Raw genomic sequence first — 23,142 nt, 5'->3', positions numbered from 1 at the left:
TTTATGTATTTTCTTCAGCAATGGGTTCTTCCTTGGCCTTTGCCCATAAAGCTCTGCTTGGTTTAGTGTGTGGTATATGGTGCTTGTTGAAACCATGACCCCAGAGTTTTCCAGGTTGGCCATTGGGTCTTTGGATGTTTGACGTGGTGTTTTTTCCACCATTCGCACCAACCATCAAAGACATATCTTGCTTAACATTGCACACTGTTGAAACTGGGATACCAAGGTCTTTGGTTTTGGCCTTATACCCTTTGGAAGTCTTGTGTTTGCTAATAATAGCAGTTCTGATGTCCTCAGACAGCTCCTTTGTATTCACCATTGTGACAAAGGAACAGGGCCTACCATGTGGCTTTTAAAATAGTGAAGTCATCATTCATTGGCTAATTCATGTCACATGGGCACTGAAAATTAATCACAGGAGAATCTCTTTTGTGATTTACCACATGCGAGTCAACATGGGTTTCCATACTAAATTAATGTAAAGGGCGCCAATTCCAGTGTCACAGCTAGCTTTAGGTTTTTCTATTTTCTATTTTTCCCTTCCATTGTTTTTGGTCTTAAATTATTGTTTATCATTTGCTCTTTTGTATTTAACATGAGTGCTCTATACAAAAAAACTGATTCATTTCTTTCAGGAGATATTCCACATTATGTACTTAAACTTCATGGGTGCCAATAACGATGAGCAGGACTGTACTCTGCACCTTTTTGTGTTCTTCCCTTCTTTGCTCACTGGGAAAATGTTAACCTGGTATGTTACGGACACCATGTCTTTCAGAAGTACTGGGACCCTCACCTTCCTGAGTGCCAAACATTAGTGCCCTTATGACTACCTCCTGATACTGAAGGAAGGTACCCGTATTGCCTGCACATCAAAACAGCACAAAAGCATTGTACAGTACCATCTTTACAATTTGCACGGCCAACTTTTTGAACCATACTTTAGCTTTTCATATGGCATTGTATGGTTTGAGTACATGATCTGACAGATCTACACTCCCCATTAACTTATTATAATCCAGGATGCAATCTGGTTTTGTGACTTCTGTTGTGGTACCTCGGACAGTGACAGTGGAGCTGTGGTCACGGTGTATGGTGGTCAAAATAAGGATATCCCTTTTGTCCTTATACTTGACCACAAGCATGCTTTTGCTGCATTGGGCTCTGCTGTCGTCCTTTCTAAGCAGTTATTCAATTAGCAACTTAGGGAGGCCTCTCTGATTTCTTCGCAAGGTGCCGCATGCAACTGTACCTCTGACAGAGAGAGTCTTGAAGAGTGGAATGCTGGTGTAAAAGCTATCTATGTAGAGGTGATGACCCTTATCCAGCAGTGGGTGCAGCAATTCCCACACAATTTTCCCACTCACCCCAGGACAGAGGGACGTTCAGGTGGGCTAATCTGGGTGTCTCTCCATTGGTAGACCCTAAATCTGTGGGTGTACCCTGAGGTACTCTCGCACAGCTTGTACAGTTTATTTTCATACCTGGCTCTCTTACTGGGGAGGTACTGTTGTAATTTAAGCCTCCCTTTGAAATGAACCAGAGATTCATCTATACAGATATCCCTTTGGGGGTTGTATGTCTCATCAAATTTTCTGCTGAAGTTTTCAATTACTGGCCGAATTTTATATAGATGATCCACGTTAGGATTGTTTAGGGGAGGATACTGCATATTATTACTATAATGAAAAATTTTTGGAATTCTCAAATTGTGTCCTTTTCAAGGTCATACAGAAATCTGGTGTGCTATATAGTAGATCAGTACTCCAGTATTGCTGATGCTCTAATTTTTTGACTATGCTATATGCACTACAATGCCCCAAAATGTCATAATTTCTCCAGAATTTACAGGGGTCCTTCTGGAGCGTGATGACATGAGATTTTGTGTGAAAAATTGATGGGCATACAAATTTGTCTGGGACTCCATGAGGACTGCCTCACTTGAGCATCTAAATCGGACGAGTGCAATGCCAGAAAACATCGCATTGCACTCTGACCAATGTTAGTAAGTGAGTCAGTGATCATCTGCGATCTCGAATCGGACTGAGAAAAAAATCACAGCATGCTGCGATTGTCTGCAAAAATCGGATCGCACTCGCCAATGCAAGGCAATGGGTGCAAGAAAAAAAATCTCACAGCACATGGACCATGCGTGTGCCGTCTGATTTTTACGCACACATCTCAAAGGAAACCAAACATTTCATCAACTAAGTACAGTAAATTCACAGCCCGAACAGTCAGAACAGAATAGATAGAATAAATATTTAGATAAATGTGATAGATAGAAATATGTCAGTGAGATGTATAATCAGTACTTTGTATGTGTAGTTTTCTGTACTTGTATTTAGCTAATAAATGAAAAAAATGGCTTGGGGTTCCCCTATTTTTAATAGACAGCTAAGAGAAAGCAGATAGCTGTGAGCTGGTCTTATTATTCTGGGTAGGGCCCAATAACCACTGAGCTTCCCAGCCTATTAATGTCCGCTCACAGCTGTCTACTTATCTGTCACGCTGTCTCTGTATACTGGAGGTAGGGGGCCTAAGCTGACCCTAAGCTGGGGCCCTGACTAATCCCTCAACCTGAAGGTACTGTTAAAGGTACAGAGGTCCAGGCCGCCAGCGTAACCCCTACCTCCTGAGGATCCCTGCACCTAAGTAATCTAGTCCTGAGAAGGACCCCGATCACAACAAAAGGGGACAAGTAATAATATGCCCACACACAGTACTTAGACGAACGAGACAGTACAAGGGAAAAACCAAAACCACCTTGCATACAAAAACTACACAACTACAACAGAGGGAACACCAACGGGAAAGGAGATAAATGATAAAGCGAGGAAGGGAAAAAACACTCCAAATACACTTATCTCTGAAACTCCAAATACCACGATCCGCTCTGTTAGTCTGCATGAAATGCTTTCACCGACACTTCCCTAACAGACCAGCAGGCATTTGAAGGAGTCTCACTACAGCAGCATTGATTGCAGCTGGGCGAGGCTGGACCTCGTCTAGCACAGAGAGAGAGAGAATTAACTCCCTCACTGCCGAAAAACACAAAGCACCAAAAAGTCAGCTGCGAGAAGTCAGGCTGTGTAATCGTGACGATCTTCGTGGCGACACACCCGTGACAGTACCCCCCCTTCTACGAGGGGCCTCCGGACCCTCAGGGCCAGGTTTATCCGGGTGAGTCGTGTGGAAGGCCCGAACTAATCGGTCTGCGTTAATATCCGACGCAGGAACCCACATCCTCTCCTCAGGACCATACCCTTTCCAATGAACCAGGTACTGAAGGGACCGGCGATTAAAGCGTGAATCGATGACCCTCGATACCTGGAACTCCAAGTTACCCTTGACCACCACTGGAGGGGGAGGTAAAGGTGACGGTACCACCGGTGCCACATACCTCTTAAGCAACGATCTGTGGAACACGTTGTGAATTTTAAACGTAGGGGGGAGGTCAAGACGGAATGCCACCGGATTAATAATAGAACTGATTCTGTACGGCCCGATGAACCTGGGACCCAGTTTCCAGGAGGGAACCTTAAGTTTTATATTCCTGGTAGACAACCATACCCGATCGTTCACACTTAGGTCCGGACCAGACACTCTCCTCCTATCAGCCATACGTTTGTATCGGTTCCCCATAGTATTCAGATTCTTCAGCACCCCTCTCCATACTGAAGCGAGTGATGAGGAAAATCGTTCCTCCTCAGGAACCCCCAAAGAGCCCCCCCTACTGAAAGTACAAAACTGGGGGTGAAAACCATATGCCCCAAAAAACGGGGACTTACCAGTGGACTCGCTCCGCCTATTATTAAGAGCAAACTCTGCCAGAGGTAAGAAAGAAGCCCAGTCCTCCTGGTTCTCCGACACAAAACACCGGAGATATGTCTCCAAGCTCTGGTTCATACGTTCCGTCTGACCATTGGTCTGAGGATGAAAAGCCGATGAGAACGACAAATGCATCCCCCGCCGTGCACAAAACGCCTTCCAGAACTTGGACACAAACTGAGACCCCCGATCAGACACCACCTCGGAGGGTACCCCGTGCAGCCTCACAATCTCCCCAATGAACACCTGCGCAAGAGTTTTAGTATTAGGGAGAGCCGGAAGAGCGATAAAATGTGCCATCTTGCTGAACCTGTCCACTACAACGAGTATGACCGTTTTACCCGAAGACGGAGGGAGGTCCGTAATAAAGTCCATAGACAGTTGAGTCCAAGGACGCTCCGGGATCTTCAAAGGTAAGAGGGCCCCAGACGGACGGGTATGTGAGGTCTTAGAGCGCGCACAAACCCCACAGGACGCGACAAAAGTTACCACCTCCTTATGTAAGTTAGGCCACCAAAACCGACGCGAGAGGAGATCCACAGTTGCTCTACTCCCCGGGTGTCCTGCAAAAACTGAGTTATGGTGTGCCTCGATCACCTTTTGTCGCAACTGATCTGGAACAAACAGTCTCCCCGGAGGTCCAACAGGGGCGTCCCCCTGAGCCTCCAATACCTCCTCCTCCAGCTCAGAGCATACTGCCGAAACCACCACCCCCTCCTGAAGGATAGGAATCGGGTCGTCCGTATTCCCGGCCCCAGGGAAACTACGAGATAAGGCATCCGCCTTTACATTTTTTGACCCAGGACGATATGTAACGACAAAATTAAACCTGGTAAAAAACAATGACCACCTAGCTTGTCTGGGATTCAGACGTTTCGCGGACTCCAGATATAGCAGGTTCTTGTGATCGGTGATGACGGTGACCGGATGGACTGCCCCCTCCAAAAAATGGCGCCACTCCTCAAAAGCTAACTTAATGGCCAAGAGTTCCCTATTGCCGACATCGTAATTCCTCTCAGCGGACGACAATTTTTTAGAGAAAAAGGCGCACGGATGCCACTTACCAGGGGACGAACCTTGTGACAATACTGCTCCCACCCCTACCTCGGAAGCGTCTACCTCTACAATGAATGGCTGTGACGCATCAGGTTGAATGAGTATGGGTGCCGAGGCAAAACATTTTTTCAAGGAGGAGAATGCTTGACAAGCCTTGTCAGACCACCTAGAAAAATCCGTCCCCTTTTTAGTCATGTCTGTGAGAGGCTTAACCATGGATGAGAAATTACGAATGAACTTCCGGTAATAATTAGCAAACCCCAGGAAACTTTGTAGTGCCTTAAGATTCTCAGGCCGATCCCACTCAAGAACTGCCCGCACTTTCCCAGGGTCCATACGAAAACCGGACGCTGAAACCAGGAAGCCTAAAAACTGGAGTTCCTGTACGGCGAACACACACTTTTCCCATTTGGCATACAGTTTATTATCCCGCAAGATCTGTAACACCTGCCTAACGTGCTCCTGATGAGACACCAGATCCGACGAGTAAATTAAGATATCATCCAGATATATGACAACAAACTGTCCCACCAGGCGGCGAAAAATGTCATTAACAAAGTGTTGGAACACCGCCGGGGCATTAGTCAGACCGAATGGCATGACAAGGTTCTCATAATGCCCCTCCGGAGTGTTAAACGCAGTCTTCCACTCATCCCCCTCCTTCATCCTAATCAGATTGTACGCCCCCCTGAGATCCAACTTAGAGAACCATTTGGCGCCCACGATCTGATTAAAGAGATCGGGAATAAGTGGGAGCGGATACGGACCGTAATCCGATTAAGTTCACGGAAATCCAGGCAAGGGCGTAGGCCTCCATCTTTCTTCTTAACAAAGAAGAACCCCGCAGCCACCGGTGAAGATGAAGGTCTAATATGCCCCTTAGCCAGACTTTCTGAAATATAATCCTTCATGGCCTGCCTCTCAGGACCAGAAAGGTTATACAACCTAGCTTTATGTAACTTGGCCTCAGGGAGCAGTTTTACAGAACAGTCATACTCGCGATGAGGAGGTAGTTCCTGGCACCCTTTCTCCGAGAATACATCCTCAAAGTCCGCCAGAAATGGAGGTAAGACCCAAGGAGTAACCGCACCGATGACCGTGTTCATGCAGTTTTTATTACAGAATTTACTCCATTGGCTTATCTCTCTGGTTTGCCAATTAATAACCGGGTTATGCTTAGTTAACCAAGGAAGGCCCAACACTATAGGAGTGGGAAGACCCTCCAACACGTAGCAAGACAACAGTTCTTTATGTATCGCCCCCACTTGAAGTTTTACGTCATGCACAGCTTGCAAAAAACTTCCCTGACCGAGAGGCCTGGCATCGATCGAGAATATGGGGATGGGTTTAGCCAACTCACTCAATCGCATACCTTGAACCCGGGCAAACCGAGCATCAACCAGATTAGCCCCGGCCCCACTATCCAGAAGAACAGATATCCTCTCAGTTCTCGTACCCACCACCTCCGCCGGTACAAGAAACTGAGACGAACCTAGGGACGAAATACCTACTCCCAGATTGCCGTCCACCACACAACCTGGGATCAACAGTTTTCCGACGACTCTTCACTCTGCAAGGGACGGGATAGACACCCCCCAATAAAATGTCCCTTTCTCCCGCAGAAGAAACACCTTCCTGTCTTATGGCGCACCACCGGTCCCCTCCCCCGAAATGATGTCCCTCCTAATTGCATAGGCTCCTCTGGACTGACCAGGGGAACCACCATATGAGGGGACCTTGTAGGAGGTGGAGTCATCACAGGGGATAGAGTTATCCCGCACCTCTCCCGAAGCCGTCTGTCAACGCGAATAGCAAGGGCCATAGCGGCTTCCAGTGACGCGGGAGAGTCATACTGTGCCAATACATCCTGTAATTTGTCGGATAAACCTTGACAAAACTGGCTCCTAAGAGCCGGGTCATTCCACTGGGTGTCCGTGGCCCACCTACGGAACTCCGAACAGAATTCCTCCGCCGGACGATCTCCCTGCTGGATCCTACGTAACTTAGATTCAGCAAGGGAGATCCGATCTGGGTCATCATATACGAGTCCCAGAGCAGCGAAAAACCTATCCACTGACTGGAGAGCCGGGGAGCCCGGGGGAAGAGAGAACGCCCAAGATTGTGGGTCCCCTTGTAGGAGCGAGATGACAATTCCCACCCTTTGTTCTTCACTCCCCGATGACCGAGGCCACAGCCGAAAGTACAACTTGCATGCCTCCCGGAAAACAAAAAACTTGACCCGCCCCCCAGTGAACCTGTCAGGGAGAGTTACTTTAGGTTCTGGTCCGGCTTGCTCCTGAGGATACAAAACCTTGGACCTAACGTCCGCCAGCTCCATGGACAAACTCTGCAACTGCCGAGCTAGACCGGCTACTGGATCCATGGTAGCTGGAGAAAAACTAAGTGGTCGGTGAAAATGTCACGCTGTCTCTGTATACTGGAGGTAGGAGGCCTAAGCTGACCCTAAGCTGGGGCCCTGACTAATCCCTCAACCTGAAGGTACTGTTAAAGGTACAGAGGTCCAGGCCGCCAGCGTAACCCCTACCTCCTGAGGATCCCTGCACCTAAGTAATCTAGTCCTGAGAAGGACCCCGATCACAACAAAAGGGGACAAGTAATAATATGCCCACACACAGTACTTAGACGAACGAGACAGTACAAGGGAAAAACCAAAACCACCTTGCATACAAAAACTACACAACTACAACAGAGGGAACACCAACGGGAAAGGAGATAAATGATAAAGCGAGGAAGGGAAAAAACACTCCAAATACACTTATCTCTGAAACTCCAAATACCACAATCCGCTCTGTTAGTCTGCATGAAATGCTTTCACCGACACTTCCCTAACAGACCAGCAGGCATTTGAAGGAGTCTCACTACAGCAGCATTGATTGCAGCTGGGCGAGGCTGGACCTCGTCTAGCACAGAGAGAGAGAGAATTAACTCCCTCACTGCCGAAAAACACAAAGCACCAAAAAGTCAGCTGCGAGAAGTCAGGCTGTGTAATCGTGACGATCTTCGTGGCGACACACCCGTGACATTATCCTTTACTGGTTATTAAAATGGGGGAACCCCCAAAAAATGATGTGCAAATAACTAGCAAAGGCTAAGCAGACAGCTGCGGACTGATATTAATAGGGTGGGAAGGTCAATGGATATTAGCCCCTTCCCAGCCTAATAAGACTAGCTCTCAACCACCCCAGAAATGGCGCATCCATTACATGTGTCAGGAATTCCAACACACAGGCGAGATGACAACAGGGAGATCACGCAATACCTCGCCGTTGCCGCCACGTCATCCGTCTTTCGTCCGGAGTCACGAGCACATGATCCAGACTACTCGCTACATGGATATCGGCAAGTGACCAGTGAGCATAGGGCGCTACACCTCGGGGATTCCAAAGCCTGGAATCCGTGTTTAACGCCTTCCGTACGGTCACTGTCAGCTTCGCGATAGCCCAATTATTATTAATATTCACTGCCACCACCGGCTGAGTTTGAAATATAATACAGGCCTGGCCGGACGCCTGCGTTTTGGTAGTGTATATGGCTTTGGGGGAGGGAACGATTACAGAACAAAAGAAACAGAACTATTAAATTTTATATTTATTTCAAAAGGGAGGCAGTGTTTAGGAAAAATATATACAAGGATGTTACAAAGGAGACATTAAAATACATAGGCAGCTACATAAAATAAACAGGGTAAAAAGAAGATAACTTACTCTATACGATCGCGGAGACGATTCAATATAGGTGGAGGAGGGCCTCCCCAGTTGGATCATGCTGTTATTGAACAGTACCCGTTGCTTATAATTCTTATTCCCCTCTGGCAATGAGTTCCCCTATCTTCTCCATGGGTTCTCTTATACCTAAGGGGAGATCTGCCAACACGCCCCTGGTGGTGACATCATGTGGGCCGGTCTCCAGCCTGTACATTTTTATTAAAAACGCTAACTTCTGCGATAACTCATCACTCGTTGATCGCAGAAGCTTGCAATCTACGCCATTTTTTCCCTTATGATTTTATCTTTATTTAGAGACCACAAATCGCATAGCTGCAGTCTGCTATTCTGGTGTTTTTGTGCTACAGCTCCCTAATTTTGCTTACAGCCCTGGAAAACTACATATACATTCCTGGGCTGATTTGGTCACTACACATATGGGTCCCGTTACTGCAAATTTTCCTTTGAGGCTCAGGAAGCAGCCTCACAGTTACACGCAAGTTAGGGCAAGCCAGCGTTTTAATTACCTCCTGCGTATTTCAGAGACAAGATGCTTGCTTCCTAACAAAGTTATAACACTCCTTGGCTGGCATTATTTGCATAAGCTATTTCTCAGGCGTGTGCTAATTGGGGCTTTTGTGCTGAGGAAAATGGGACAGCTCGGTGCTGACAAGTCGTGAGGGGAGTAAGGGAGGGGGGTGAACATCTATGTCAGGCAAATATGGAAGAACATTTTACTGACATTAATATTTTCCTGACAACATGCGTCAACTCGGTTGCTTTGTCAATTGGGGTGATGGTTTTAGAGTTGATGTCAGCTGTGTAATGTCCGCTGACATCAAACCCAAGGGTTAGTAATGGAGAGGCATCTATCAGACACCCCCATTTCAGACCCATAGTCAAAAGAAAGAAACATACATGCAAAAGTCGTTTATTTGTAAAAAGCACTCTCTGACAATTTCCATTTTTCCCCCATTTATTGCCAAAAAAAAGTAATCCACAGGGTCCGCCGCAATGCATATGGCAGTCCCACAATGATCCCTGTCTTCTCGTCCAGTGTATAGAGCCCTATTCAGAGAACAAAGCTTCACAGACTGGAGCAACAGCCACTACCGTATCTCACGCTGCCATCAGCGAGAACCGGCCACTGTGAACTGAGGTGTCGTCACTAAGGTTACCGCAGTTCACAGCTGCTATCTCAAAAAACTAATAATTAATAAATGGCTAAAAAGAATATGTGAAACCTTGATGCCAAAGGACAACTCAAGGACATATTTATTTTAGTAATTATTTCAATTAGGGCTCATTCAGACATCAATTTTTCACTTACGAGTGCAATTCATGTTTTTCACGTATAGCACTTGTACCTATGGGGTAGTTCACATGTCTGATTTTTTCCTCAGACCCAGTGGTCCGCACAAAAGCATGGAGACTTGTTCGATATTGCTCCGAGAGTCGGATGAAACTCCTCAATGAAAATCTATGGGTCCGTGAAAAAATCAGACAGTACTAGGATGCCAACTGTGTAGTGTCAATTTTCAAGGACTGTTTGATAGGAGGAGCTGGGAAAGACTCTATTAGTTTTATTTATCCAAAAAAAACTGATGAAACGCTGACCAAATCATGATAAAAGGATAGGATATTAGATAATACTGAGACTTACTGGTTTTATAGTCATGGGCACAGTACTACCAGTCATCGTTTCCGATGTGGACTTCTTGGAATAAAGCCTCCTGAACACTCTGTTGTACTCCTCTCGTACCTATAAATGAAAGATAAGTACAGCAGAGTTAAATACGGGAACCTTCAGTTAGACACTGTGTTCATTTTGGAAAAATGTAGGAAATAATGGGTGGTGAACCACCTGGCGGTTGAGCAGACAATGAACTACAAAGATGTAAACTCCTTGGAGACTATTGCAGATAGTGAAGATGTAGGACGCAACAAGATACTCAGATCCAAACTGAAAGAGGCCAATGATCCATGTACAGCCGAGTATGAAGAGCTGGGACAAGGCCTTGAATGTCAGCAGGCTGCGGGGAGAATAAGGGTCAAATTAGATAATTCCATATTTTCAGAATTTAATTCAGAGTTTATTATAGTGGTTGTCCATTATAGATAAAATATCGCCTATTTACAAAATAGGTAATAACTGTAGATCGGTCGGAGTCTAATAGCTGAGAGCAGCAGAATGGGGAACGTTCTTTAGAATTGATCCACAGTGCACATGCTCAACCTGTGCTCCAGTCACTACCTATGGGGATGCCATAAAAAGCCAAGAGTAGCACTCAACAGCCGCATAAAGATTGAATGAAGTGGGGGTTGGGCATGATCACTGCTGCTCCATTCTATAATGGATAAAAGTGCCGTATTTGACCAATCTATGTTGTTCCCAGCAGTCAGACCCTCACCGACTCATACATTTTCACCGATCCTGTGATTAGGTGAAAACTTATCTTCATTGGACAACCTCTTTAACTATTAAATTGCCCAAAGTTTCATCACACCTCCTCCCATATAGAATTGTAACACACATTGACTCAATTATTTATTTTATTCCTTCCCACCCCATCAATATGCACCAGACTTATTACGATGTAAACTTGTACAAATTTTCAAAAACTGCACAATATTGTCCAGTGTCACACATGATGAGAATCAGGGGCATAACGGTGGCAGTCACAGAGCATGCAACCCGGCCTGTAGAGTCAGGGGACCATCGATGTCAGTGCTATTTTCAGTTGAATGTGCGTCCTCAGACATACATTCAGCTTAAATGTGTTGTAGTGCAGAGAAGCACCAGCTCTCTGCACCACAAAAGCTATTCAGGCTGCCAGCCAATCAGATGCCGGCAGCTGATGTCTTCTGTGTACCAGGGGCGAGTAGTGCATAACATCATTGCCATGTGCAGCCCCCTGCATGTAAGTGGAGCAAGGTGAGGATACTGTTTTCGGCGGTATCAGAGACAGATGAGAAGAATGGTTTATTTATTTATGTATTTTTTTAAGATGTATTGGAAAAGAGCACCAGGACTGGGGACATTATCACAGGACTGGGGACATTATCAGAGGATGGGCAATATTATTACAGAATAGAGGCCAGGATGGGGGACATTACTACAGTAAAGGGCAAGGACGAGGGACGTTATTACAGGATCGAGGACATTATTATAGAAAAGGGCCAAGATGGGGGACATTATTACATGAAGTGGCCAGGATGGGGGACATTATTACAGGATGGGGGCCAGGACCTGGGATATTATTACAGGATAAGGGCCAGGATCAGTGACATTGTCACAACATGGGGGTTAGAAAAGGAGACATTATTACAGGACGGTTGCCAAGATGGTGGACATTATTACAGTATGGGGGCCAAGATGGGGAACATTATTACAGGATGGGGGATATTATTGCAGGAAAGGGCCAAAACGGGGGCATTATTACAGGAAAGGGCCAGGACGAACATTATTTCAGGGTGGGGGCAAGATGTAGGACTTTATTACAGGATGAGGGTCAGGATGGGGGACATTATCACAGGATTAGAGACATTATCACAGGACGGGGATCAGTACAGGGGGCATTATCACAAGATGGGGGACATTATTACAGGATATGGGCTAAGATGGGGGACATTATTACTGAATAGGGGTGAGCATGGGGGATATTATTACAGGATAGGGGCCAAGATTGGGTAAATAATTAAAAGATGGGGGTCAGGACAGAGGACATTATTACTGGTTTGCATCCATCTCACAACATTCTGGTGGAGGCCTAGGTCCAAATTTTGCACAGGGGCTCATATGACTCTCGCTACTCTATTGATGAGAATAATAGATCAACATCAGCTGTTGATTGTTTCCTAGTAGGAATAAGATATGTTTTACTACAGAGTAAAAAGTGACTCAAAACAAAAAAGAGATAAAAACAGCAAAGAAGGTGACTATGATATGTTATCATGGCATCATAATTTTATATGTTTATATACTAAATGACCATAAACCCAATGTTAATTGAAACTGGAGCATTATGACTCCTGACATCCAACAGGATTTTCTGTCTCGGGCTTACCGAGTATGTGTTAGAGTGGAGACATTAGCGTTTAGAGATGCCAACTTCTTTCTGAGGAGCCAGAATGTCAGGGCTAAGAGAACGAAATTAACCTAATGAAAGAGTCGAAGAGAAGGGAAGTAAGTTACCAAGATATAACAGAACGCAGAAGGGTCGAAAGTCAAGAAATATACCAGATACTCACAGAGATAAACATGCAGACTGGACCAAGGAAACTCCAGACATGACTAATTTTAAGCCAGCAACTAAATGGAAAAAAGAAGAAAACATAACTGGACATTATTATTTTTTCGTTGCTTCATCAGTCTTCATCAAGCTTCGGTTGCGAAGCTTGGGCTATGATGTCGTTGCACACCCCATGCAGACACTAAAGATTGTCTGATTGTCTACCAGAGACATTTATGAGGGTTATTGGCTTTAATCAACCAGAATTTCTCTGGATTCAACTAAGGACTTACTGTGTCTCTTCCCCATAACGATCTGGATATAATGATACCGATATAATTGTTATGATGACAGGGATTCCAAACCCAATCAGACAGACAAATGGGAAATGAGAGCGTTGCGAGTTCATATAGTTCACAGCCTGCAGGTTTCGGACAGTCAAGAAGAGAAGGATGCTTTCCAGAGTCATCCAGCAGAATGCACAGAGGAAGAGGAACTGTAGACTGCCCGCAATCACAGCGCAGAGGATCTGAAATGAAGACAATTAGGTTAGACTTTATTCACATTTGCATTTCCATTTTTTTGTTTTGTCCTAGAAGCAGAAAACAAAAAATAATGAAGAGAAAGATTTGTCGTGTGACACAGACAGATCTGCATTCTGCTACAAATATATTGTGGGCCAGGAGTCTGTGTCAGACTTTAGTCTGTGGCCATTACCTTAAGTGTGGCCATTAGCTGAAGTGTGAGAAATTTGAATTAATCCAGAATTGAACCTGAAGGGAACTGAAGGTAACTGGATACTTTGTCACAGTAAACAATGTTTGTCTTTGTTTTCACTCTCACCCCCTTAATCCTTCACTTCTTACAACCACCTATAATCCCTACACCTAGTAAGGAACTCTTCATCTCTCCCTCCATTCTCCCCATCCATCTCACCTCTTCCTCAGAGCTATTCCTCAGCATACAATCCTTTGTTTCCACACACAGACAGCCACCTCATGCCCTCTCCTGCTCCCAGCTACTAACGCCTTCTCTGCTCCTCCTTACTGCCGGCGACATCTCTCCACATCCCGACCCTCCTCACCACATCCCTATAATCACTTCCACCTCCTACCCACGATCCATCCCAAACTCTCGTAACCCTTCTAACCTTATACCCATCCGCCCAGCCCCTGCTTCCCCAGTCCCCCTAACAGGAGCTCTATGGAACGCTCGCTCCGTCTGCAACAAACTTTCCTACATTCACGATCTCTTCATCACTAACAAGCTTTCCTTCCTCGGCATCACTGAAACCTAGCTCACCCCCTCTGACACGGTCTCTCCTGCTGCACTTTCGTATGGCGGATTCCACCTCTCCCATACCCCCCGCCCCACCGGCAAGCACGGTGGAGGAATAGGTTTCCTCCTCTCAGATAACTGCTCCTTCATCCATATCTCACTGCCGCCCTCAATTACTCTCCCCTCTTTTAAGTGCACTGCGTGCGTATCTACTCCCCCTCCAACTGGCTGTCATCTACCGCCCCCCAGGATCAACCACCACTTTCTTTGACCACTTCACCACTTGGCTACTTCATTTCCTCTCCGTTGACATCCCCACTATCCTCATGGGCGACTTTAACATCCCCATTGACACTTTCATCTGAGCTGCCTCTAAGCTTCTATCCCTCACTTCATCCTTCGGTCTTACTCAGTGGTCTTCCACACCCACCCACAAAGACGGCCACACACTGGACCTCATCTTCACCCGCCTCTGTTCCCTATATAACCTCTCTAACTCACCACTCCCTCTTTCTGACCACAACCTACTCACATTCTCTACCCTCTCCTCTCCAGGGCAACAATCCCCACTCCACAAACTTGCATACCGTCGCAGAAATCTCAAACACCTTGACCTACACTCACTCTCTGAATCCCTCCTCCCTCTTACAGACATTAGTTCCCTACATGATGCAGATGTTGCTGCCACTTTATACAACACCACAACCGCTGCAGCTCTCAATTCGGTCGCCCCCCTCACACATACCAAGGCTCGCACAATCAACAGACAACCCTGGCACACCAGCCTAACTAAAGAACTGCAACGGGCCTCCAGGGTTGCTGAGCGTAGATGGAAAAGGTCCCACTCCAATGAGCACTTCTTTGCATTCAAACAGTCCCTCACTACCTTCAAGTCCACACTCACTGCAGCAAAATAAACATACTTCGCATCTCTCATATCCTCCCTGTCTAACAACCCCAAACAACTATTCAACACCTTCAATTCTCTCCTCCGTCCCCCAGTGCCTCCTCCCTCTCCTCTTATTTCAGCCGAAGACTTTGCCTCATTCTTCAAGCAGAAGATTGACACCATCAGACAAAGCTTTTGCCTAAAGCCCCCACAGCCCCTCCCCACACCTACTCAACCCTCTTCCTCCAAAACCACCTTCTCCACCATTTCTGAAGATCAACTTTCCTCTTTACTCTCCAAATCACACCTCACCACCTGTAAACTTGACCCAATCCCGTCCCACCTCATCCCAAACCTTACCACTATCTTCATCCCAACCCTAGCCCACCTCTTCAACCTGTCACTAACAACTAGTGTCTTCCCCTCATGCTTCAAACATGCCTCAATCACACCCATCCTCAAAAAGCCCTCTCTTGACCCATCCTCTGTGTCTAGCTATCGCCCCATATCACTTCTCCCCTATGCCTCAAAACTACTGGAACAACATGTCCATTCTGAGCTGTCCTCCCACCTCTCCTCTTGCTCCCTCTTTGACCGCCTACAATCTGGTTTCCGACCGCACCATTCTACTGAAACTACACTGACTAAAGTCACCAACGACCTACTAACCGCCAAATCTAAGCGACACTACTCTGTCCTCCTCCTCCTAGACCTGTCATCTGCCTTTGACACAGTGGACCATTCCATATTACTACAGACTCTCTCATCTCTCGGCAGACTTGGCCCTATCCTGGATCTCCTCATACCTAACAGACAGGACATTCAGTGTCTCCCACTCACACACCACCTCCTCATCTCGCTCCCTATCTGTCGGTGTCCCCCAAGGTTCAGTTCTAGGACCGCTGCTCTTCTCCATCTACACCTTAGGCCTGGGTCAGCTCATAGAATCTTACGGCTTTCAGTATCTCCTCTATGCTGATGACACACAGATCTACCTCTCTGGACCCGATATCACCTCCTTACTAACCAAAATCCCACAATGTCTTTCTGCTATTTCATCCTTCTTCTCTGCCAGATTTCTAAAACTTAACATGGACAAAACAGAATTCATCATCTTTCCGCCATCTCATTCAACCCCCCAACTGACCTATCTATCAACGTCAATGGCTGCCCACTCTCCCCAGTCCTTCAAGCTCGCTGCCTTGGGGTAACCCTGGACTTTGAACTCTCCTTCAAACCACATATCCAAGCCCTTTCCACTTCCTGCCGACTCCAACTCAAAAATATCTCCCGGATCCGCACATTCCTCAACCATGAATCTGCAAAAACACTAGTGCACGCCCTCATCATCTCCCGCCTTGACTACTGCAACCTCCTGCTCTGTGTCCTCCCCTCTCGCACCCCTCCAATCTATCCTAAACTCTGCTGCCAACTAATCCACCTGTCCCCCCACTATTCCCCGGCCTCTCCTCTCTGTCGATCTCTCCACTGGCTCCCCATTGCTCAGAGACTCCAGTTCAAAACCCTAACCATGACATACAAAGCCATTCACAACCTGTCTCCTCCATATATCTCCGACCTAGTCTCCTGTTACATACCCGCACGCAACCTCCGATCCTCACAAGATCTCCTTCTCTATTCCCCTCTTATCTCCTCCTCCCACAACCGTATACAAGATTTCTCCAGTGCTTCCCCCCTACTCTGGAACTCTCTACCCCAACGTATCAGACTCTCGCCTACCGTGGAAACCTTCAAAAAGAACCTGAAGACCCACCTCTTCCGACAAGCCTACAACCTGCAGTAATCACCACTCCACCATACCGCTGCACGACCAGCTCTACCCTCACCTACTGTATCCTCACCCATCCCTTGTAGATTGTGAGCCCTCGCAGGCAGGGTCCTCTCTCCTCCTGTACCAGTCGCTGTCACATTGTGTTCAAAATTATTGTAATTGTTCTTGTATTATACCCCTTTTTCACATGTAAAGCGCCATGGAATAAATGGCGCTATAATAATAAATAATAATAATAATCTGATTGACTTATAATGTGGTCCGTTGTCGTCCACCATGCTAGCCATGTTTTTACCATAGCAAATGAATAAAGTCTTCAATGCAGATATAAACTAAAGTCAGTAAAATATATGGTATGAGGTAATAATCATCGATGATCTATGTGCCAAGATAATGTGAGGACTAACACAAGGTCCTACAATGTGAGCATGAGTCTCGTACGACCTAAAGTCGTTGTCCAGATTAGAAAAAAACATCTGCTTTCTTCAAGAAACAACACAACACTTGGTAATAGGTTGTGTGCGACATTGCAAATTGGTTCCGTTTTCCAATAATAGCAGCAAATGGAGCTTGCTCCAATCGCTGCTGTCTAACCATTTAAATGTGGCTGTCGATCATTAGGTATATGCAACTAAAGCATGACCATAACATCCAGCTTCCAGACATTAAGAACTCTCTCATATCCTCATACCCGATGTTTAGACTTGTAAGGAGCCAAGGACCCAAGGGGTTGACCTCCTTTTTATTCACGCAGTTGCTAAGCAGGAGATGTTCCTCATCGCCATTGATAGCTGAGGCCAAATGGAGGACAGTAATACCCTCCCTATCAGAGGAGGATTGGAGAGAGGCCTTGACCTCACCGCAATATGTTTCATCAACAATTAATAACAAGCTAATCCAAATGTAAATAGTCTATCAATGCTACCTGACACCTAGCAGGTTATGTAAGATGGGTAGATCCACCACTACAGATTGCCATAGGTTTGGGGAAGAGGCGGCAGATTTTATACACTTGATGTGGTATTGCCCTCCTATTTGAGACTTTTGGAAATAGGTTATAGCTATCCTCACTGAGATCTTACAATCTCCTGTATCACTCTCCCCTAAGGTGTGTTTATTAGGAATCCTTGATGACAAGACCTGGCCTCACTACCCTCACACTCTTCTCATTGAAAAGTTGATTTGGCCCTTAAGGCTTTTGCCATGAGATAGATGGATGCAAGATCCCTGTGAATTTCACAATGGGTCAATATGGTAAATATTGCAGCTTCCTATGAGAGGGTTGTATATGGGAACAGATATTGTCCTCAAAAATTTGATAAGTTAAGTCTATAGCAGGGATGTCAAACACACAGAGGGCCAAAATGAAAAATGTGTCGTGGGCCAACCAGTATACAGTATAATGGGCCCCACATAGTCCTCCATACAGAATAATGGGTCCCACATAGTCCTCCATACAGAATAATGGGTCCCACATAGTCCTCCATATAGAAGGGACGCCACATAAACCTCTGTACAGTATAATGGGCTCCACCTACTTCTCCATACAGAATAGTGAGTCCCACATAGTCCTCCATACAGAATAATGGCCCCACATAGTCCTCCACACAGAATAATGGCCCCACATAGTCCTCCATACAGAATAATGGCGCCACATAGTCCTCCATACAGAATAATGGGCCCCACATAGTCCTCCATACAGAATAATGGCCCCACATAGTCCTCCATACAGAATAATGGCCCCACATAGTCCTCCATACAGACTAATGGGCCCCACATAGTCCTCCATACATAATAATGGCCCCACATAGTCCTCCATACAGTAAAATGGCCCCACATAGTCCTCTATACAGAATAATGGGCCCCACATAGTCCTCCATACAGAATAATGGCCCCACATAGTCCTCCATACAGTATAATGGCCCCACATAGTCCCCCATACAGAATAATGGCTCCACATAGGGGTGGTGGTTCTGGTGTTGCGGGCCAAATATAATCACCCTGAGGGCCAGATTTGGCCCATGGGCCAGAGTTTGACATGTATGCTCTATAGGCAAGGAGGTTCATTCTCTCATGAGTAGAATATGTGATATTTGGTACCTGACAGAGGGATCTTATGGTTTTGGTTAAGCCAAAAGACAATATCTCACACAGGTTCTTCAACAGAAAAAGTTATGGGTCACAAAAAAAATCAAAACACAAACCTAATTTGTTTAATAAAATTAAAAAAAAAACAATACATGTTTGGTATCCCCGTAATCGCTATGATATGGGAAATCATGTTGCCAGGTCATTTTTACAGCAAAATGAATACTGAAAGAGCAAAACTTAAAAAACAATGGTAACATTTTTCACCTTTTCATTACACTTTTTTTCACCATTTTCTGGTATGTTTTATGATAAAATGAATGGTCTAATTGGATCTCAGGTGGTGCCATCTTGAATCTGTGAGCGCAGCAGTAAGTTTACTTGTGCATCAGCAGACATTCAAGGGGTTTCACCTTGCAGGCTGGATGAATACTGAAGCATATCAGGGCTCTTTATGCCATTAAACATAGTGAATTGTATTGATGAAATATGAGCAAAAAGTAACCAACACCTTTAAACTGAAAGGAGCTGAGTTGCAATACCACATACAACCTGTGGACAGGTGTGGCACTGTTTTGGGAAAGAAGCAGTCATGTAGATCCCCCTTTAAAGTAGCTATAAACAGACCAAAGGCCTAAAGAATAAGAAACTGGATCTCCCAGTAGCTCTAGAAGTACTTCATGGAGCCATAATTACCTTATTCTGGGTTTGTTGAAGACCCACCAAAACGAGAAATTGGCCCAAGAACAGACATCCACAAAGAACGGTTAGAACGGAGGTGTGAGCGCTTCTCAGAGTCCGACAGAGGATGAAAGTAAGAAAAGAGAGACACAAGCAGACAAGAGATATACTCAGGCCGACGTGAGAGATCAGCCTTAAGCCAGTGTCCACCTAGAGTTGAGAAAACAAAGTCTTAGAAGTGATGTTAAAGGACGTTGTACTTCTTCTGATATTGAGAATTGTACTTCAACAGTCCTGAAATGCTGTCATTAGGGACTGTGCAACACAGTAGCATTCAGTAGCCTTGGAGTAATAAATGTACTTTAATGACATTATTTATAAGTATATTTATTTTTTTAGAAGAATTTGGAATGGTATTACCTATTTTTGATTTCCTTATGGATACTAATGTTACAAAATTTCATATACTTTACTGTGCAAATTGCCTCTTCAGAGAAAAAGAGGACTTGTACTCTATAGCGCCACCTATTGGAAGTAGCAATTCTACAAGTCACAATCAACCCTTTAACGAGTCGTGCAATATGACTTAGGATAAAAGCCAAATCAGAATCTCAATTTGCAGACACGGTGTTTCGGGCTGTTGGCCCTCGTCAGTGCAAAGTATGAGAATTGATTTGGCTAGAGAGGCTATGGACTGAGGTCTAAGGGGTAACGTTTCTCCTTGTGGAGAGTGACACACCAGCTCTGGCACGTCAAGGTAAGGAGGCTTATTCGCCATGCAATGCTCCTCTGGGAAGCATATACTTTACTGAAAATATTATATATGCCCTCTAGAGTCATTTCTGCTTTTTTTTATTGAATTTTTGTTGTTTTTAATTTCTATTAATAAAGATTGCATTTTAATAATATTTATGGTAAAACTTCATTTTTTTCATTGGGACTATACTCTTCATGAAGGATAATGTATTGCAAGGTCTGAAGTGCCATAGCGTTACTGTTAAGCCCCCGTCTCACATAGCAAGATCGCTAGCGAGATCGCTGCTGTGTCACGGTTTTGGTGACGCAACAGCGACCTCACCAGCGATGTCGCTGTGTGACACTTTGCAGCGATCAGGCCCCTGCTGTGAGGTCGCTGATCGCTGCAGAATGTCCTGGACCTTTTATTGGTCGTTGCCCTCCCGCTGGTCAGCACACATCGCTGTGTGTGACCAGCGGGAGCAGCGATCAGGCTGGTAACCATGATAAACATCGGGTTACTAGGGGCACACGCGCACTTAGTAACCTGCTGTTTATCATGGTTACGAGCCTGCTAAAGTGAGCGGTAACCTCCTGCTCACCGTAGCAGAGTGGTAACCATGATAAACAGCGGGTTACTAGGTGCGCGTGTGCCCCTAGTATCCCGATGTTTATCATGGCTACCAGCCTGCTCCTGCTTCCGATGTTTATCATGGCTACCAGCCTGCTCCTGCTTCAGCAGGCTGGTAACCAGGAGCAGGACATCGTGGAAAGATTCTTTCCACGATGTCCTGCTCCCCTGATCGTTGGGGAGCCTGCCTGTTTGACAGCTCACCAGCGACCACATAGAGACGCAGCAACGATCCCTGACAGGTCGTATCATTGTCGGGATCATTGCAGCGTTGCTAAGTGTGACGGGGCCTTTAAACTTGGACATTTTTGGGGATATCTAACATTATGCAGAGTGTCTAATGTCCACAGGCAGCATAATTACTCCTAAATAAAAATAAATAGGTAACAAGCCCAGCATTGTATTCATATCACCTCAATTGGAGTGGGTGCCATGATGACAGCAAAGGTGGAGAGATGTGTGCAGAGACAAAGTGTACTGTTCTCTTGCTCTGACTGACGAGTTTCACATCCTTGGGTTGACCACACTTTGGAGTCCCAAAATACGCACCGTGTAGTGTAGTGTTCTTTTACAGCCTATATGGAAAAAAGAGGTATAGATAGGTTACATAAAGTTATTTTTCATCTCACTGCTGATTTTATTGAAAAATAATCAATAATGGACAGGAAAAGGAAAATGGACAGTCAGTGGTCAAGTTGATATAACTTCTTAGTGGTCCTCTTATTATTAGATGAACCTGCACAAGACATCATTTTATTCCCATCCAATTGTTATGACCAGCTCCAAGACAGAATCATTACTTCTTTATAATGAATGTACGTGGCTACTTTCAGTCTATGAAGAAAACAACCCTAATTATTCATGATCCTCTAAATCTTTCCCGAAGATCATCTTTGTAATCTGGACCACAGTAGACAATTCTGCTATATGATTATTCATGTCTTCCAAGCCAAGCTTTCCTAAAATTTTATCAAGCATGATGGCCCATGTGCATATTATTGCTCCGTACAGCCTTATTCATGTGGATCCACAATGCGGCATTTTTAGACTTTTAGGTGAACCTACTGAACTTCCCATGGCAATGTATCCAGTGGACAATAAACCTAGGACCCAGAGCCACACAGAGCATCATACGATGACACATGGAGTGGCGATGCCTCTGTAGTAAGGAGCAGCAGCCAAGTATTATTTGTCTGTTATGGCTCAGTTTGGGGATTCGATCTGGTGACCTGTTGCTTCTTGGTCGGTTTTTCTGTCCATTGAGCTAGTGCTCTTTTCCTTCCCTGTCCACATGCTGATTGTTCCTATTGTCTTTATTCTCCCTTCTTGGTTTGCCCTATCACGTTCTGTGTGGGATGTTATATATTATCCCTTCACTGCACTTCCTTGCTGGTTATACTTCAAGGTGGATTTGTCCTAAGGAATTCCAGCCCTTTAGCAAAGGGATTTTGCCTGCTAGACTTACACCGCTTATATTCTTGCAGTGTGTCTGCTTGTCGTCCTTCCCAGAACCTTTTCCTTTTACCACTGTTAGATTTCTGGGAGGTTATTCTAGTTGCATTTATTTTTTGGTTCTCCTTACTATTCCCTCTCTCCCCTTTTAGGAATGTGCTTTTAGTTTCTCACCCTGGGTCTTTGTGTCCATCTGCACACCTTCCTCTCCTTTTGTTGGCAGTGAGTTGCGGCCTCCCCTCTGGTTCCTCCGGAGGCACGAGAAACTCCTCAACAGTGAAGTCCAAGGTGGTGTTTTTTTAGTTATGCAGCTAGGGATTTACTAGTCTGTACAGGGACCAGTTGGGTGTGGGTGCGGCTTCTCGCTATAGTAAGTCTTCCTTACTCCCTTTACCCATGTGTTAATGTGGTACGTGCATAACATTGTCCAAATCAGTCTTACGTATAGCAACCATACAAATCAAATCCATGAATGTTACTCAGCAACTAACATGACATATATAAGTTCTGGAAATTTCTTGTACTGACCATCATATGTGTCAAAGTGAAGTTCACTGGAGAGGCAAGGTTCTGTGTATTGCCACTTGTGATAGCGCCACCAACAACTGGGGAGATTATTTCTTCTCTAGATCTATTATCAGAATCCCCAAAAGCTGCAAGAATGCTGCCATTTAGCCTGGCGTTGAGACCTTTGTATGAGATGAACATGGCTCCACCTGATAAGCACAAAAATATTGCAGAATAAGCATGTG

At 45.3% G+C, this 23,142-nt stretch overlaps 1 protein-coding gene across 5 annotated transcripts in view; it reads right to left on the bottom strand.

Annotated features, from left to right (window-relative positions):
• Positions 1-23,142, bottom strand: part of LOC141166797 (adhesion G protein-coupled receptor E3-like) — a 94,753-nt gene that overhangs the window by 7,753 nt on the left and 63,858 nt on the right. For all 5 annotated transcript variants that reach the window (XM_073653836.1, XM_073653832.1, XM_073653835.1 and 2 more), the window contains 8 exons: positions 22,919-23,106; positions 21,352-21,513; positions 19,588-19,782; positions 13,138-13,373; positions 12,864-12,924; positions 12,680-12,771; positions 10,477-10,645; positions 10,276-10,374 (listed from right to left, as the gene is read on the bottom strand). In XM_073653836.1, the coding sequence (XP_073509937.1) occupies positions 10,276-10,374; positions 10,477-10,645; positions 12,680-12,771; positions 12,864-12,924; positions 13,138-13,373; positions 19,588-19,782; positions 21,352-21,513; positions 22,919-23,106 (1,202 nt within the window). The remainder of the gene's footprint in view (positions 1-10,275; positions 10,375-10,476; positions 10,646-12,679; positions 12,772-12,863; positions 12,925-13,137; positions 13,374-19,587; positions 19,783-21,351; positions 21,514-22,918; positions 23,107-23,142) is intronic.

Source organism: Phyllobates terribilis, unplaced genomic scaffold (assembly GCF_046119375.1).
Source record: "Phyllobates terribilis strain yellow unplaced genomic scaffold, ASM4611937v1 Scaffold_11__3_contigs__length_659146591, whole genome shotgun sequence".
In the NCBI taxonomy this organism is placed as follows: Eukaryota; Metazoa; Chordata; class Amphibia; order Anura; family Dendrobatidae; genus Phyllobates; species Phyllobates terribilis.
The sequence above is the reverse complement of the archived record's forward strand: the minus strand, read 5'-3'. Positions and strand labels throughout refer to the sequence as shown.